At 41.2% G+C, this 19,450-nt stretch overlaps 1 protein-coding gene across 1 annotated transcript in view; it reads right to left on the bottom strand.

Annotated features, from left to right (window-relative positions):
* Positions 1-19,450, bottom strand: part of LRFN2 (leucine rich repeat and fibronectin type III domain containing 2) — a 162,546-nt gene that overhangs the window by 33,493 nt on the left and 109,603 nt on the right. The window contains exon 2 of the mRNA XM_075089125.1: positions 6,924-8,316. Within this exon, the coding sequence (XP_074945226.1) occupies positions 6,924-8,296 (1,373 nt within the window). The 5' untranslated portion in view covers positions 8,297-8,316. The remainder of the gene's footprint in view (positions 1-6,923; positions 8,317-19,450) is intronic.

Genomic DNA, 19,450 nt, shown 5'->3' with positions numbered 1-19,450 from the left:
TAATGTGTTTATCCCTATGAGGCAAGGCAGTGTTGTCACCCCAGGTTACAGATGGGAAACTGAGGCCCAAAGATACTATCTTCCAGATTTTTATATTTCAGTTCAAACCCGTATTCAAAATGAATTAAGTATGCCAGTGCCTAAGTTGCACTGGTCATACGTCTGATGCTCTTAAAAGTCTAAAACACTTTCAAAAGGAGAGTCTAGACTGAGAAGAATATACGCTTAACTCTTAACTTTCCCAGGAGCAGGTAGGATTTCTATGATAAAGCAGATATCCTAGTGTTTGCTCCTTTAACCCTGAGCCTAAGGGTTTGCAGTCCTCCAGTCTTATTCCATCCCTTTCTCTGTTGGACATCGGTTACTTTTCCTGCATGTTTTTCCTTCAAATAAGAAGTGATTTTCAGTTGTGCATTTTGCAAATTCTGGTCTTGGCTAAAAGTGATGGGTACAATACACATTTACTATCATTGGTGTGTATTTAAGGGTGATTTATATTACAGAAAAGGATGAAAAATGGAAAAGCTGCTGCATTAAAACCCACACAACTGTCTAAGCATACCCAAATTCACTTGGCTCTGGCCTTTGCAAATTGTATCGTACTCTCCTAGAGTCTTCAGTGATTAGTTCACAGTGTCAAAGGAACTGCCCACCTGAGTGGCACTTGGGATTAAAGAATCACAGAATGGTTGAGAATGTAAGGAACCTCTAGAGGTCATCTTGGCCAACACCCCTGCTCAAGCAGAGCCACCTAGACCCAGTTGCCCAGGACCAATATCTCCAAGAATGGAGACTCCACCACCTCTATGGGCCACCTGTGTCAGTGCTCAGTCACTATCACAGTCAAAAGGTATTGCCTGATGTTCAAATGGAATCTCCTGTGCACCTTCAGATGATGCCTCTTGTCCTGGCACTGGACACCACTGAAAAAAGCCTGATTCAGTCTTCTTACACCCTCCCTTCAGATATTCGTACACATTGATGAGTTCCCCCCTAAGCTTTCTTTTCTCCAGGCTGAACAGTCACAGGTCTCTCAGCTTTTCCTCATATGTGAGGTGCTTCAGTTCCATAACCATCTTACTGGCTCTTTGCTGGACTCTCTCCAGTATGCCCATGTATCTTTTGTACAGAAAAGCCAGAACTGAACACAGTACTTCAGGTGTGGCTTCACCAGTGCTGAGTAGAGGGGAAGGATCACCTTCCTCTATATGGCAAGACCACATAGCAGGCTCAGGTTCAATCTTGTGTCCACCAGGACCCCCAGGTCCTTTTCTGCCAAGCTGCTTTCTAGCCAGGTGGGCCCAGCATACCTGGCTGTGATGGTTTTGGCTGAGAAGGGTTTAATTCTCTTCACTGTGGTGCCTGTGGTGGTCGGGGACCTTTCCAGCTTCCCGCACTCTGCCGCGTGGGCAGGAGGCTGGGAGAGGCAGGGCCACGGCCGGGGCGGCTGACCCCAACTGGCCAATGGCATGGTCATTCCTTACCGCGGGACACCATGACCAGTATATTAATGGTGGCAGTTGGCGTGCGGGGGGGGAACAGTTGTGGCTTGGGGGCTGGCAGCGTTGGGTCAGCGGGCAGTGAGCGGCTGCACCACGTGCAGATTGTTTTGGTTGTTCATTCCCCTCCCCCTGCCCCAGGTTTCGCACCTCTCATTGTTTTCCTTTCCATTGCATTTTTTGTTGTTGTTGTTTTATTTTAATTATTAAACTGTTCTTATCTCAACCCACGAGCATTACCCTTCTGATTCTCTCGCCCATCCCACCAGTGGGGGAGTGAGCGAGCGGCTGTGTGGGGCTGAGTTGCCAGCTAAACCACAACACTGGCATATGGGGTTATTTCTCCTCAGGGGCAGGACTTGGGATTTCTTTTTGTTGAACTTCATGATGTTCCTGTCAGGCCATTTCTCCAGCCTGCTGAGGTCCCTGTGGATGACAGTATGACACTGGTCTAGCAGCTACTCCTCACGGTTTTGTGTCATCAGCAAAACTGTTCAGGGTACACTCTGTGCCATTATCCAGGTCATTAATGAAGATATTAAATAGGATTGGATGTTAAATAGGTTGTGGACCAGTACTGGCTCTTGAGGTATACTGCTAGTTACTGGGCTACAACTGGACTTCATTCCACTGATCACAGCCCTCCTGGTTCACCCATCTGGCTAGTTTTAAATCCACCTCACTGCTCATGCAGCCCATACTTCATCAGCTTCTCTACAATGATCTTATGAGATAGTGTCGAAAGCCTTAGTGAAGTCAAGGTAGACATCTACTGCCTCTCCTTGTCTACAAGGATGTCTACCATCATGAAAGGTTATCAGGTTTGTCAAGCATGACTTTGTGAATTCATGCTGATGACTTCCAGTCACCTTCTTGTCCATCATGTTCCTGGAAATCGTTCCCAGGATTAGTTGCTCCACCACCTTTCCAGGGATTGAGGTGAGACTGACTGGCCTGTAGTTCCGTGTATCCCCCCTCTTGTTTGTTTTGATGATAGGAGTGATATTTGGTTTCCTCCAGTCCTCAGGTATCCTTCCCAAGTGCCATGATGGCCTTGTGCTGACATTAAACCAGATCCCTCAGCACTCAAGGGTGCATCCCATCAGTGCCCATGTATATCCAGTTGTCTGTATTGGAGCAGCATGAACCATAGCTACATGTGCTAGACAAGAGACCTTATTATATGACAGTAGTTTAAAAAAATTATTTTCAGTTCTCAGAGAAATTTAATTTCCACTTTAAAAGGCCCTGCTTTCATAACCTGTGTATGTGAACAGAAAATATAGATAGCAATCTATCTTCTTTCTGTGGCATCTGCTGGCCATGATGTGTCTTATACCATTAACCAACAATTTCTGTTTTCTCCATCCAGGGTACCTTAGGTTTGAGTGGCACAAAGATGAATAGGACAGTTAAGGAGAGTGAAGAGGAAAGAAAAGTTAAAATGAATAAGCAAGGTAAATCAGAAAAGGGAAATAATACAAAACAATAAAAAAACCCAGAAAAGCAAATTAAAAAGAAAACTCAAAGAAAACAAGCAAACAAACAAAAAAAACCCACAACAAAACCCCACAACAAAACCATAAACAAACAAACAAGCAAAAGGCAAAACAAGCTTTCTCTTAGAAAATTCTGCCTTAGAAAGAGAGGAATCCTGGTTCTGTTCCAGGTGAAACAATATCATTATCTTGACAGCAGGATTGTTAAAAGCAGTGCAAGGACAAGTCAGAGAGAGAGAAAGAGCTCATTGGCACCACACATAGATCAGTACAGCAATGGTGTTAGCCTGTGTGTGACACATGACTCCAGCACAGGCCCCTGTTGTAGGATCTTTTTCAATATGAGCACAGATCAAGGCACAAAAAGGAAGTTCTAAGATATATCTAAGAGTTAAGTTCATGCTCCATTAAAGGGGGAACGGTCCATTCTGCCAATGATGTGGAAAAGATAAGATAGCATGTCACCTCTGAGAAGCCTCAGTTATTGATTTGGTGCCAATGTTAGGGGCAGTCCTTGTCATTGCAAGCTGATGTTGACCGAGCTGCCTCTGAGACATTTGCACAAGCTATTACTCCCTTCCCTCCAGCTTCTCCTTCTCACTCTGGGAAGCCGTGTGGAACAGAGTGCTGATCCAGGACAGTGCTCATTAGATCAGTGTCAGAAACATGCACCCTGAATCTACCAAAAGAGATAAAAACCTGCTGCTACCATCAGCAATGAACCTGAGACAGCAAATACAAGGGAAAGTCAGATGTGGGAAGCAGACAAACAGTGCTCCTCCTTCTAATCCTCATTAGGATGGCAATGGTGTAGCCAGAGCCAATCTTGAGATTCTGATACCATTTCAGCTCCCTGAAATCAGGAGGCCTAACAGACAACACTTGCCACTATCTCCCACACCTTTTAATTTTCATGGGGCCATTGCACCCCACCGTAGTCTCCTTTCTGCCATCTGGAGCTCCTGCATGTGGAAGACCACAGCTGGGATGGAAGTGAGAATGGGACTGGTGTCCTGGGTAATGATCAGGAGAGATGTTAATATCAATGGGAAGGAAGAATTTCTGCTTTCACTCTCACTCTGAGTACAACGTTCATGAAAAATTCTTAGCAGAAAATGCAGCAAACTTTTGTCTTTTGTGCATATAACATTTCTTACTAGTGAGGCAGGATTCCTTCAAACTGATCACAGCCAGTGTGCCTCAGTCCTGGCATACCAATGTATATTAACGTATATTAAGTGCCCATCATTTTAGCAGCTAAGCAGTATCACATCCCGTTTAGCACATACACAGCATTTTATAGAGCAGAGCACTGTAGAAATCCTTTTCCCTTAGGTTTTTCTACATGCTCATTGCAGTGACATGCATCTGACCAATTAAAGCAAAACAGCTTTAGTTAATTAACTCTGAGGGACCGAGCAGTTCCCTGGCTGAAAGTCATAAGAGCTGGTTTTATGTTATGAGTGCCAGTGATTAACTCTCAGATGCTGGACAATTCAGTTCATCTTCCTATGCTTCATTTTTCCCTGGTGCAAAATGTAGAGAAGTAAAATTTGTTTTCTTTGGTGAAGTGTTTTTGAGAGCTGTGAATGAAATGAGCTATGCATCATCAATGAATTCTCAAAAAAGCTCCAATGGGAGATTTATGCAAATACCACTGTCCTCACTGTGCCTCTGGAAAACTGAGCCACAACCAAGAAAAGGGCCAAAACCTCACTGAGAGGCAGCAGTGGGGACAGGATAAGAATTTAGGGCTGTCTGATGCCTTGGCAGCCACTTGTTCTTCTGGAGCAGTCTGGCAAGATGGCATCTTTCTCTCATTTCTGCCCGTGCCACACAAATTTCAACCCTCCAGCTACTAGATTGCATGTCTTCACTTCTGCATTGTTTGTTTATTTGCCACGAGGCCATCCTCCTCCTCAGCAAATCAATCAACACATCCAGTCACTCCCAACACCTGACAACTTCCACAAATGTCTCTTTCTGTTTGCAGGGATATTCCCGTTCACTGGGCCAAATTCACTATATGTATAGGACTGTACACAACCTTCAGAATATTTTTGCAGACTTCCATTGGGCTCAAGATCTTAAATACTGTTGAGTTTTTTGCCAAAATCTTTGCCTTAGGAAAAACTGACACTAGCATATTTTCTTTCATCCTATTCCTATTACTCTATCATTACTTACATTTACCTTATCCTTTAATTCTACTTAACTCCACATAGTTGCAAGACCCAAAGCTAACACACCAGTTCCACAGTATATTAGCCAGAGCAAGGCAAATAATTTGCACCTGTTAATTGATTTCATTATTCCCACATATTTTTATAGTTGAAGAATGGAAGTAAATAGAACCGATTTTCCTCAGATTTTTTCAGTATTTGAATAAATATCCTTTTAAAAAAATGTTCTTTGGACTTATTTGTCACTATTTCTTCTTTTGGCAAAAAGTGTCTAAGTTTGGAGCAGTTAAATATATCACTTTGTTGTTTCTGTTCCACAACTGATTGAGATAAAAGTACTTCTGACACAAAATTTTGTCCATGTCAGCTAAACATTCTGAAAACAACTTTAAAATTAGATTTCATTGTAGGAGGAGAGTGAGTGAAAAACATTACAAGAATGTTTATGACCCCTCATTTTGACTTTCTCATTTTAAAGAAAACTATGCTATGGTAAAGAAGAAAATAACAAGGTCTGTTCTGGTATCTAGTGGCTGAGTACCATGACTTGACCAGTGCCTCAGCTCTCACTGCAGGCAGAAGAAGGACAGAGTATTTTGCAGGCCAGTAGATAGTAACCTCAAGCCTACTGAGGAAATCAACGGCTTTAACTATTTTTTGGCCAGAGATTTATCTCAAATTATAGTCAAAACCTAAATTCCGTTGTTCCTCTACCAGATCCAGTTTTTCTTCCCTGGCTTCAGGATGCTTCTAAAGCTATAGGAGTTTATGTGTTTGGTTCTGTTTTGCCCTGAAATTCTAACTTCTGCTGGTAGCTCACAGACTTCAGCTCAATGCATCTGATACTGCTGCCTCTGCAATAAAAAAGCAGGAAAGGGTGGTTTCTAGGCATTCATCATTATCATGAACATACTACATCAATAATTCTTCCAAGATAGAGGGAAAAAAGCAATAACACTGTTTTCCTGATCTGTTAAGCATTTTTAATCCCTTAAATTTATTGCTTCTTTCTTTTTCATATCTAGGATCACTGCAAGAGTGACTCTTTTTTTACATCATTAAAAGTCGGAGAAGTTCTGGAACTGGAGGAGCATACTGAACATTCAGGGCTTGTTTTTGAAATTATCTCTATCTCTTCTTGCATTTAATATGGTATAAAACATTAAATGTTCCAAAGTTGTCAGCCATTACAGTTGTGTGAAACAGATGTTAGCGAAGTAAGAAACAAGCTCTTTCATATAGGTGAAAAACGTCTTGCCAACAACCCCAATCTTGAATCGCAGATAATTAGAGCCTGTGTTATGGGTAGACAGCACAAACTTCCTCCCACATTGCTTCCTCTACAGTAGTAGGTTTCAGTCCCACCTACAGCAGGTGGAAAGGGAAACTTCTGACTTCTAGCCTGTCAAATTTCTCTTTCTTTGTTAAACCTAATAAGGTGGTTACCAACTGCAGTACTATTTTTTCCTAAATTGGAAATTTTACTGAAAACAGCTCTTGTTAGAGAATAAATACTACAAAGGTTTGTAATGTATTACTTAGAAAAGTGACGAACAGACCAACAGATAAACTGACAGACACAACACAGATTTATCAGACGCTGCTAATGCTACTGGTGGCAGTGGCAGTGCTACCTCAGCTCAAAGTCAATGACCTCAGTTCTGTGACCTAAGAGTAAAAGACTTCAATCATGCTTTCCTCCCCCTGGCACCATCAGAGGACAAAACAGCAATTGCATTTACCTGTAGATCAGGACTTCATCATCCGAGCAATTATACTGCAGCTGGTACATTTTAACCCGAGGGGCCGACTTGCTCACTGTCCACTTGACCAAAGCTGAGGTAGTGGTCACATCTGACACCAGGACAGCCCTTTCTGGTGGGCCTTTTGTTTCCCCTCGATTAGACTTGCTGGAGCTGGTGATGTCTGAGAGCCTTGATTTCGGTGGGGCTGCTCGGCCTGTTCCATTGCTGAGATGGGGGAGCTGAACAATTGAGAGCTCAATCGTTGCAGTGGACTCTCCAGCAGCATTGGCTGCTATGCATGTGAAAGTCCCATAATCTTTGGAGGTGGTGATAAGGATATCTAAGGTGCCATTGTCATAGACAGCTGTCCTCGAAGAGTTGCCAATGAGACGGTCATCAGGGGCCACCCAGTGAATGATGGGGGTGGGATCCCCAATGGCTTTGCATTTGAGTGTGGCAGTTTGCCCTTCTAATACCAGCAGCTTGTGAGTATGTTGTGTAATAAGAGGAGGCTCGCAAACAAATTCTTCCTCTCGTACATACCAGAAGTACCTTCCCTTTAGACCTGGAGGAGAAGCACAAGTTTCCATATCGTCATCTCTGTCAAGTCGCCTTAACCATAGTAGCTCGCAGTTGCAATGCAGTGGGTTGCCCCCAAAGCTGAGAGACAAAGGTGGAGAAAACGGGGTAACAGCTAATGGAATTACTTGAGATCTTGCAAATATAGGGTCTGGGGGGAGCTTCTGAAGTCTGTTGGATGTTAGATCCAATCTTGCCAATTTCTGAAGGTCTGCAAATGTCCCCTCTGTAATATAATCTATCAGGTTATGATCCAAACTGAGCTGGTGCAAGTTTATCATCTTCCTTATAGATTCCCAGGGAATGCTTCGGAGGTTATTGTAGGAAAGGTCTAAGTCTTCCAATGTCAGCAAAAAATCCTCAAAGGCTTCATCAGAGATGCTGCTTAGCTGGTTGTTGTTTAAAATCAAATGCTGAAGGTTAATTAAGCCTCTCAAAATATCCTCTCCAATGTCAGGCAGCCTGTTGCTGTCCAGGTGCAAAGACCGAAGACTCTCCAAATCAGTGAAAGAATAGGGCTGTATGTAACTGATGGTGTTTCTGGACAAAGTAAGGTCAACAAGTCCAGACATATTGGCAAAATCCTGTCGACTGATATTAATAATAAAGTTGCCCCCAAGTCGGAGTTCAACAGTCCTTCGATCTATGTCTAGCGGTACAAATAGGAGACCCTTGGAGGGACACAAAGTCCCCAGTGACTCAGACAGGTTCTGACAGACACAGTATTTGGGACAAGCGTTGACCATGACAGCCATTCCAAACACCAGGATGCTGCAGAGCAATTTTTCCATGGTAAATCACGCAACAGTACCTGCAAGAAATGAAAAGAGTTACAAGGAACATCAGCAGTTATGATACAGCTACCTTTCCTCTTACGTTTTAACTAACATCTACCTCCACAGAAGCTTTGCAGTGCCTTCTCTCAGCAGTCACACCTAAAGTGATCATCACTCTGGGATGGGAACATTAAGTGTTACAGCAACAGGTTTCCCCACATAATGAAATTCTTTCTAAAAAAAAATGTGGGTTTCATTCCAAATCTGAACGGGGTAGAAATTATTAGTGTTTATGCCTGATAATAGGGTCTTGTGACTACCTTTTTTCTCATTACTGTTTTATAATTTTTATTGGGTAGCTGGTAGAGGACAAATCCTGATGTCAGGTTGCATGGCTTGCTTAAAACCCTGAAAATTTTCATTTGGAATAGTGCCTGCTTCTTTGAGGGTAGAAGCTGTCTTATAGTAATTACATACTGCTGCATAATAATGTGGAATTAGTCTTAGGGTTGAAATAACTGATTTTATGGATAAAAATAACTGCATATTTACCCTTCAGTAATGTGGTTAGTAATGACCATGTAATTATCTGGCCAGTCCTGGGGTGAGTCAGTTCACTTGCCCACCCATAATAAAATTCATGTTACACAGCACAGGAAGCAGAAATCGCTTGCATAATCGTCACCTGGATTCACCCTGTGTTCAGACAACCTATGGGAAAGATGGCATCATCTAGCTCCAAAGAGGAGAGATGCAGGGGAAACTTGTGCTACCTTAGGCTCCTGGCAAGCTTTCTGAAACATCCGTGCTCACAGGCTGAAAAACTTTCTGTTGTAGTGACAGCGGGGTTCTCATGTGTGTCCATGGTCCTCCTTTGCATTCCTAACTATTTCTCTTTACACCATTATTTCCTTTCTGTTTTTCAGCTCTCACATGCTTTTCCAGCTTGAGCTGTGAGGTATGTGTCTTTGAAGAATAAACAAAATGTATTTACAGGTTCACTTGGAGGGCCGTTTGTGGCTGGGAGAAGTTGCAGCCCTGCTTCAGGTTTGGGAATATCTTCTTGCATAGTTTCATTGACCTTCTTCCCACACATGCAGGATATAGGTAAAATTGTTTCCTTTCTGTTTCTCCCTTGCCCAGACCCTGCTATCAAGGAGGGTCAAAGAATGGGCAGATTGTTCATTTCTAATCCTCATTCTCCCTTTGAGGAAACAGCAGGTTGATAAAAAGCTATATTTTTGTGAGGGATCTGCCAGGCTTTTTTTCCAAGATGGTGTGCCCTAGCCTCCAATTGCCTCACCTGTGGCAGTAGCTACAGGCACAATTCAGGCTATAATTTCCAGCATGGCCATTTTGCCCTGCCCTCATGAGTGTTTGTCTGTCCTCAGTCCATGGTATACACCATATCCCTTCTTAATCATGCAGGTGCTCATATGCTTAGCAGATTTTGGCACCCATGTTTCAAGAGCAGTCATGGCACAATAAGTGATTAGACACCCTCACATGTCATCAATTGCCCCTCCAGTGCCTGCGCAGTGGATGGCAGACAGTCACCTGTGCCTAAGCTGGTTCTCTTACTGCTGGGATAATACACAGTGTCTCACAATGACTCCAGTAATTAGTACTATGAGGCCACTCAAACTTTAGTGGACATATGATGCAAGAAACATATTTCACACAAAAGTCACATCGCAGTTATTTACACTTCGTCACACAGCTGAAATGACAGTTACACACATGTTTTACAACAATTAAAAGAAATTATAAAGGTTAGTTATTAGTCCCCTAGTAACACGCACTAAACACAAAACAAAATCTATCACTTAAGTAAATTTTTTTTAACCCTTTAAACAGGTCTTGCTCTACCTCCCTGTAAAAGACTGAAACCAAGACTTCTATGTTTGGGCCTCTGCCCAAAGGCAGCTGATTCCTCTCCTGTGTAAGCTTGTTTGGTTTTCCCTCTGGAGAATATGTGAGATGACTCAGAAAGAAGAATCCGTAGAAATACAAGATGTTATGAGTGCTGAACTATGTGTAGTATGTTCTTTATGGCAAGGTTTTCTGCATGGTGTGATACTAGTAATTACATACTGCTTTTACTATTTCATAGGAAAGGATTGAAGCATCTGTGTTTGCTGAACTCTCCAAACAAGATGAAAGCGAGATACTTATAGAAAGGGTGGCTTGAGAAGAGTAATCTTACCTTCAGTAGTAAATAAAAGGCTACTGAATAAAATGTTTGGAGATTAACAAGTATGTTATTGATGCAAATCTGTGGCATACTTAGCAAAGAGCTATAAATATCCCTTACTTTATTATCAATTGGTAGTTTACTAACAGGCAATTGGCTTTTTGAATCTTAATTATAATTGTGTTCTGCAGCTTTAATTTGGTGCATTACCCTACCAGCTGAAATTATAAACAAAAAGCAGTTTAAAAGGGGGAGAAATAGATACAGTTAATTAGTAATAAGCCCTTTCATAGCTTCTCCCTCATCTATATTCCCACCCTCTGAATATCTATTCAAAAATGTGAATGCACACTTACGAGAACAGTGTCTCCTTTAAGTGTCCCAATTCTCTAACCACATTTTTTCCGGATGCTGTTAAATATCACAGTGCTTTGGGGAGACAGTTGACACTAAGCATCAGACTGAAAAGCGTTTGTAAAAAAAAATGGGGGGAGGAACAGAAGTTAATTACAGAAAATAGGGACTGCAACACCGAGAGGAGACACTGAAGCAGGAGATCTAAATGGCAAAGTAAACCCTGATGGGGAAACCATCTGCAGATGGCATGAAAGCGCATCATCTGCCTGTGTGTGCTTGCATGTGTGCATGAAAAAGACACAGTGAGTGCAATATGTGGTTTTACCAGCAGGAGGACAAATCAGTAACAACTATACAAGGATGGAAATATTATGGCTTCTATCATTCCAATTACTGAACACATTTGAAAGTATTAATGTAAATATTCATTGTCTGCAGAGGAAATTTCTATCTTTTGTGATCTGTTGCCAGCATCAGTATTTCAAGCTTCTGAGCCTTGGATTTCTCTGCAATGTAGTCCTGAAGTGGCCGGTTCATGACAGAGCAAATATGGTACAAAGGACTACCTATAGGTCGTTGGAGAGAATAGAAGTGGGCAGGGCTCCATAAGGAGAACATCTGGGGCTTTTGTAGGGCAGCCAGTTTTCCTTTTTCTGTCGAGACAGACAAGGACCTGAGTCACAGATGAGGTAAGAATTCGTGAGTCTGCACAATTATAATAGTATCTTCTAAACTCTAGACACTCCCACAAAGTCATGGTAATTGCTAGTTGCCAAAGGGATGGATGTGTAATAAAAATTGTTTTTATTTCAGTTCTGGTAACTTTAATACAAGAGAAAAATTAAAATGTTAAGTTTAGGATCTGGTTTTGCTGACCAGTTTGCTCACCTTGTTCCCAAAATCTCTTGAGACCTGCAATACCAAGCATTTTATGGGCTACTAATGGCAGCCTTGTGATAATCTCGCCGTTCTGATTTATGTTTTAAAGGTATCTATCAGCCAGATAAGGTAGATTTCTCACAGGGAGTCAGTAAATCTGGCAGAGCTCCTGTCTCAGCCCGAGATGAAAAATAGCCCCTTTAGTCCTCTTATAACACAGATTGGTATGAATTAATATGTGCAAGAGTCATAAACCTCGGTGTTTTGTATTCAAATTTTCCTCATAAAGATACAACTTCTGAGATTTGGCATCTCATTTCAGGAATGTCTCTGAGGCATTTTTTAATTCTATATTCATTGAACTTTGCATATAAATTCCAATAACCTTTGCATACCACAGCACCAAGTATAGTACAACTGTCAGATACACAATAGCTGCAGCATACAGGCTGGGGAGAAAAAAAAAGGGCAGATAAAAGAAAAGGATGGGATGAATAGTGGCTCTGATTTTACTGTCTCCAAGTGCCCTGGGAACAAACTTCCAGGGACCGTATGGGTGAGTTCATATACTTTTCTTCAGCTTTGTAAGCGGTGTGGAGGAGTTTGATTTTCTTCTCTGGGAGGTGCCTGTGTCCTTTTTCTTAACTGTCTTATCTCTGTTTTCAGTGACCCTCTGTGACTGGGAAGTCTACCGTCCAGCTACAAAGCTTGAAGGACTGCAGCAATGGGTGAAAGTTTTACATATATTCTCTGAAGCAGTTTAATCTACAATAGACAAAAAGGGATGGGACCCTGTCAGGCAAAAATTACTCCTTAATCCCTTGCATTGCCAAAAACTCTGTGGGAAAGGTAGGTGTCGTGTACTCCCTGACCCATGCAGGTAGTTTATGCCTAACTCTCCAAGGGATGACTGTGGCAGAAAGGAATGTAAAAGTCTCTGCCTCTGAATCCATCCTCAGTATTAAATACACTGAAAATGGGTTGGGTGTTAAACCACTGCTAGCTTTGTGAGCATCTGTGAAACCATTCAGATGTTTAAATTCAATTATATACCTATGTGCTGTGCCTGGGCCTTTTCGGGAGCTAGTTTTATCGAAAAGAATGAATACCTCTAACCTGTGAAGTGCTTGCTTTCTCCAGCCACCTTACATTTTATAAATCACAGAGGGGGAACATTTACAAGCACACACTTCTTCAGGTATTTGTGGCTGTCTTTACTAAGCTCCACTCATATTAATTTGACTGATATTTCTTCCACAGAAACAGAAAAAAAGGAACTCTGGATGAATTTTAACAAAACTATTGCCCTTCGTACAACTTCTTGAACACTGCAGCCATAGCAAAGTTGTAATCAAAATTATTTTACTACCCCAGTACCATCACGAGGTTCATTTATGCAGTTTGCTTCATTTGAGCTCTGTCCCCTTGTTTTCACCTTTCCAAGCAGCTAGGTATCCATACTACCTGCTCTGTGCTCCCCAGCTCTGGAAGCAGTCCAAGTTTGGTAGTATTTAGGAAGAGCTATGCTCAAGAGGTGTGTGCCTCCAAATGGATTTGACTCATGGGATGGTCTTCAATGTAAAAACATTTCTGTTATGGTTGCAGTCTTTAAAGAACTGGTTGTAGCTGGATCCAGAACAGAGGTACAGATAATCCATAAAAGGCAATTTTCAAGAGGGGTCACTCTTGAAAATCCATTCAACAGATCCCTAAGGAAATAACCCAGTATTTTCTTAGGCAGGGCTATCTCACACAGGAGGATATTGGTCTCTTTCAGTTTTTCATTGGCAAAACTTCTATTTGTGTGAATTTTTGGGAAGCTTTTCCTTATTTTTCATAATTCTTTCCTGATCTTTCCCTGACACTAGTAATTATATTTCTTTTTTTAAGTACTAACTTTACCCAATTCCTTTACCTTTCCCAAGACTGAAGCAATACGTTTATTAAAAGACCAAATAATCAATGTAGCTAGTGAGGTGCAGAGCTAGGTCAGATGTAATTCACTTACAGCCTGAGCATCCTTGCATCACCAGGCTATAAGCGTGGTGGAACACACATTACATTACACATTGCAAACCTCTATTGACTGCAGGATTTTGGTAGACAAAGCTCTGACCTCACAGCAGCTTTTCTGTTGAAGTATAGGGCAATAACACTGATGGTGTCTGGCACAGGAGCCTCACAGCTTTAATGCACATAAATATTTTCCTTCTTTCATGTCTCCTACTTTACTAAGGCATTTCATTTCTTCCATTAGAAGCGGTACTTTCCATACACCCTAAAAGAACAATTTCATATTTCATATTCTAATGTTCCAGCACAGTTAACCCCTGCAATTAGTCACCTCTTTACATTTCAGGTTACTTAGGCCAAAAAAAAAAAAAAAAAAAAAAAAAAAAAGAACCTCAGACACTTCTGTGAAGGTTTAACACCTGTAATACTTGACAGACAATAGTAACCCCAAATCTTATTAGACAGATTTCAGAGTCAGTCAAAAATATCAGCACCTTGTTTCTGTTTCACAGAGTTAAACTACTACCAAATACCCCTTAGGTGATTTCTTGAAATACATGGTGCAATTTCCCTGACATCACCTGGAAAGTGCATTTTGAGCACTAATGGAAAAGTGTATGTGCTCACATAGGTGTGTACGTGATGATTTTCATTTTTCACAGTGGTTTTGATTGCAGAGAAACATAGTGTATTTGTAGTTTCTCTGCCAAAGACTTGGACATCTGGCTGCTGGACAGTATGTATGTCTAATAGCCTTAGTGACCCTAGAGCACTTTCATCCTAGGATGTGCTTACATCCTAGTTCCTAGGAAATGCAGCGAGAGATCTTAAGTCAAGAGGAAACCAGGTATATGCCTGTTAGATCCCACCTCACTTTTATTAGCACTTTGCTGCACTGAAGACATCATTATAAGCCATGTGTTTTTAATAAATGTGCAAAATTAGTCAAGACTTTGAGATTCATTTTGTGAGAAAATAAAACTTAGTGAATACGTTCTATGTACTTCTGAGCATCTGCCTGTCTGGCACTTCCCTACAATACATTTGGGGCATTTTCATCACTTCAGATAAAATCTGAAGTGCAGAAGCCTCAGAAATGTTTACTACTCACACATTTCAAGAATATAGAGTAAGTTTCATGAAGGCAGAGGAGAGAGACTTCATTAGCTTTGTTAGGCTTCTGCAAAGGAAATAATGGGTCCACCTCTTGTTGGGCATCAGAGAATCCATATGGAAGAGAGACGTTATTAATATCCTGTCTGCTGAAAAGGCTTTAACCTGAGTTCAGCCTTTTTAGACAAGAGGGAGTACACTCTGCCGTTAAGGTAGTCTGAGCTGTACAGGTTCTCTGGTGTCTAATCAGCAGTAAACTCACTCTGGAGCCCTAATATTATTCAGGAGTAGGTCAGTCAGGGACACACATTCTTTGGAAGACAGATTGTCTACTAATTTCCACAGAAAAGTAGATTCCAGACAGCTCAGGGATGTGAATAGTTGTAAGGATGCAGTCCTGGAAAACTATTTGGGGAGCCTGGATGCCCTATTCCAGCTGACTTTAATGCGCTTTGAAAGTCCATGTTCCTAAAGTGTTTTTTAAAGGACTGACACTAGGTATTAACACCATTCTGTGAAAATAGCTACACTGCTGTTATAGTGGGGGCTGCTGTTTCTGCAAACACACCGCACAAATCTGAATCTTATTTAGTGGCCTGGTTTACAAAATAAGAGGCTTTCCACCCAAAGGCTACAGGTGCCACTACTTCATTATAACTAATCTCTATAGACCTTGTCTGATCTGGTATCATGCCACTTGAAGTTCGGACTGAAAAGCCTTCATGCGTACACAGAGAACCATGGGCTTAAAATTCCACTTAGAAAGTAGCCTAAATCTCTTTTGCTGCAGAAGATGGAAATTTTTACTCTAAAATGATGTTTACCGTCAATGCCAAGGTCAGTTTCTTTTGTACCTGTCCTGAAGCTCGTGGCAAAATTTTTAATTCCTGAATGCTGATTGTGGCAACTGAATTAATTCAATCCTGTAACATGAATCCCATAGGCATGTTTGATTTACTTATTCATTAAAAATCATGCTACCTTAGGCAAATACCTACACAAAACACATAATTTCAAAATGAAAACATTACTTCTCAGAAACACCAGAAACAAACATTTTGAATGCTTAACTTAATACTTTTCCTAAAGTGGTTTCATGAAACCTGAACAATCTCACAAACAGGTCTTGTGAACATGGACTGGTACATATCAGTGGGTAAAACTTTAAAACTTCTGGCCAAATAGAAAAAAGTTATCTAACTCTAGCCAGAACTTGTGGGTGGCACATTATAACCTTAATAATCATAGCCAGATTTTGTTGAGCAGTGTGATTTTACCTGTGAAAATAGCTGCAATTTCATTATTTTACCTTCACTGACTGGGAAGCATACTCTTTAACTGCCTGGTTTGTTGAGACAAAAAACTGCATGGTTTTTGAATATGCACAAAATTTAAACATGCAGACATTTACTTGTAAGCATATAAAAACAAAATAAGAGAAAGAGGCCCTTTAGAAAATCCAAGTGTAGACATTTGGTAAACAGACAGACTTAAGTAACACTGCCTGATACATGCACATGCATCTGTATTTGCTTCAGCTGCATAAAATGTTGCTTTTCTTCAGGGGGAGACACTATCCCTGAATTGCCTGAGCCAACTGATGAGAAGCTGCAGGTGGGGGGTAAGAGAAGCCCTGAAGCAGCTGAGCAGTTACCTCATGGCTCCTGCCCAGGGGAATAAATAATCTGTTCCTCAGGTGTGGGATGTGTTGCATCAACAACAGGTCTATTTGACCTGTTTCTTAGAGCTTTCCAGTGCAGCCACATCTGTGAAAGATCATGGTTTCGCAACAAGAGGGACACAGGAAATGCAGAAGAGTGTTTTCAACAACTAATTAGAACTGGCTTGGTTTGGTTTGTTTTTTTCCCCCCAGATCATTTGCAGGTCCATTCATTTTTGTTTGTTCATTTAATGCCCCTCCAACCTTTACCTTTACCTCCACCTCCAATTTTAATGTTGAGTGCCATTTTCCATCAGATTTCATCTACAAACTCATGAGTCAGATAAGCTGAGCCCCCTTGCTATTTATAACCATCTAGTTCATTTATTTATCTGGGTCTTTACAGCAATCCTGCGTTTTGCTTTATCAGCACAACAGAGAAGTTACCAGTTATTCTGTCTATTACTCATTTTGAACACACAGGGAAACTGCACAGGTATGGAGTGGCAACTCTCTCAGAGATATTGCCTGTGGTGTAAAACATAAATGTCCATCAACAGACCCTATTGCTTTCTGCAAATACAATTGAAGGCCTGTTCTCATCATCAGAATCCAAACTGCACTCGGCTCTGAGCCATAACAGCAACTATTCAGGTAGTGTTTTATCCCTAGCTTACCCTAATTCTTATAAAAGCCTTTATATAGTCTTATTCCCTTCCGCATCAAAGGAAAAGGGGGATAACTAAAATTGGTATTCTCTTCCCTATCTGGACTTGTTACCTTTTTTTTTTTGTTGTTAATTGACCCTTTATTTAGCCCTAGAGACAAACTCTGTCCAATATCCCTTAGGAAGTATTCTTTATTTGCAATACGGACTGCAGTTTTACTTTCATGTACAACCAACAGTCAAAGAGGCACTGGTAGGAAAAACAAGTCATACATACAAAACAACCATTTTCTGATGTTTCTCATAAATTTATTAGGGCTCAGAAAGCTGCGTGCAAAGATTTGGAGAAGCTATGAAACATGGGAACGGCAAACTGAAGTCCACATTATAAAAAAAATAATTATTTGCTGAATGTCCCAGATTATGACTCCTAAACATGCTGCATCGGCATTCAGTAGCAGCGGTCCCCTGTTACAGGGAATATAACCCCAATGGTTTGTTGTTGAGGATGGTTTATGGTTTGGTAACAAACCAGCAGAGGCCTGAGAAGGAAATACTTGACCCCTGGTACGCTGCTGCGTGACAGAACACATGGTCTCCAGAGTCTCTGGGCTTTTTCTTCAGCCTGGTAAACTTTTTACTATAATTTCTTGGTTTTCACTTAGTTTGTACGGAAATAGATTTGTCAGTTAAATCTTCTGTCTCTTAGTCACTCTCAATTTCAGATTCCAATGCAGGAGGATCATTCACTGTTTCTCTGGACAACTTCACACTCCCATTATTTCTACTGTGTGTATATTGTTTTTTTGCAGTTGTGCACCATGTCACATCTGGTTATACAGTTATACATTTCCAAACTGCGTTGCCACTGGACAAAAAAGAGAACGGAGTGGTGATCTTTTGGTAGGAATACATGTTCTTTCATATCAAGTTCTTAATGCACTTTACAGAAGAGACTGTTACTACTAACCCATTTTTACAGGTGAGCAAGAAGGGGCACAATTTGGCTCAAATATCTTGCCCAAGGTTACTCACCAAGTCCCTCCTGGAAAACCCAGCTCAACTCTCATACTTTCTTGACTCTCATAACCTCTGCTTGCACAGTGATGTTTCTACAAATAAGACATGTCACTGTACAATTTATTAATACAAATCTAGTGTCATGGATAGTGTTTGCATAATTGCATTGAAAGGAGATACTGTGAGCCTGCATCTCTGGGTAAGAAATCTGGCCTCAGTGTTAACTCCCAGATTATTTTACCACTGTCTTGATACATAGCCTTGGATGAGTTTCACTCAACTTTTCTTCCTCCCCTGTAAGATAAAAATAAATATACCTGTTGACTTCTACTAATCAGTTGTTTGCAAGGTACCTGGAGACTGTGTATGTGTGTATGGGGAAGTCTGTTGTCACAGCACAGAAAGGGAGATCGCAGTTAAGAGACAGCTTTTACAGTGCTTTCTCTAGCTCAGTCACTGGTTTATTGTCATCCCAAGGCTGCCTGACAACAGAAGTCAGAGGCAGTGGAGGCAGTGGATGTCTGTGCACAGCTGAAGTGACTCTAGTCCCAGGTGCCTCGTCTGCTCCCCCAAGTACCTGCAGCACTGAAGGCCCTGAAAAAAGCTTTGCCTGCTTTCCTGACATCTTGCATTCTTCTACTTCAATGACTTAACCATAACTCAGAGTCTCAGCTTTCACTAGCAGTAAGTCCAGATATAGTGGAATACATTTCTAACTCCCCTGGCTGCGAAGAACACTTGACTAGTGCAAATGAGTACACAGGGAAACATCACCATGAAAGCAAATGGAAGGTAAAAAAAAGCACCCCTAGTCTACTACTTCATAAATAACAATAGTACAAGTGTACCATGACTTTTCAGTCATGCTGATGAGGCTGGAAGTTTTGAATATGAAACTATACAAGGTACTACTGTTTTCCTGTCAAACACTGACTGCTCTGCAGAGACCTTGTCCCAGGAAAGATGGAAAATCTTCTAGGTGAGGCTAGAGGAAGGTGAGTGGAAGGCCAGATGACGATAGCCTCTTTGCTGTTACACTTCCTATGTTTATTTATGAGAAAACAAAAGTCTTCAATCCCCAGGGGTCTCCATATAGCACCTTCCACTGGCACTAAGTCAGCAAAAAAGAACAAGTCTCCTAAAATTAAACTGAAGGGAAGGCATGCGATAAAACAAAACATATAAGCCCCAAATATTTCAAATATATATTCTGCTTCACTTCGCAGTTTCTGCTTACCAACTACTCACAGAACGACAGTCTTATCA

Source organism: Phalacrocorax aristotelis, chromosome 3 (genome assembly GCF_949628215.1).
Source record: "Phalacrocorax aristotelis chromosome 3, bGulAri2.1, whole genome shotgun sequence".
NCBI classification, from domain to species: domain Eukaryota; kingdom Metazoa; phylum Chordata; class Aves; order Suliformes; family Phalacrocoracidae; genus Phalacrocorax; species Phalacrocorax aristotelis.
This window is presented reverse-complemented; position numbering and strand designations above follow the sequence as displayed.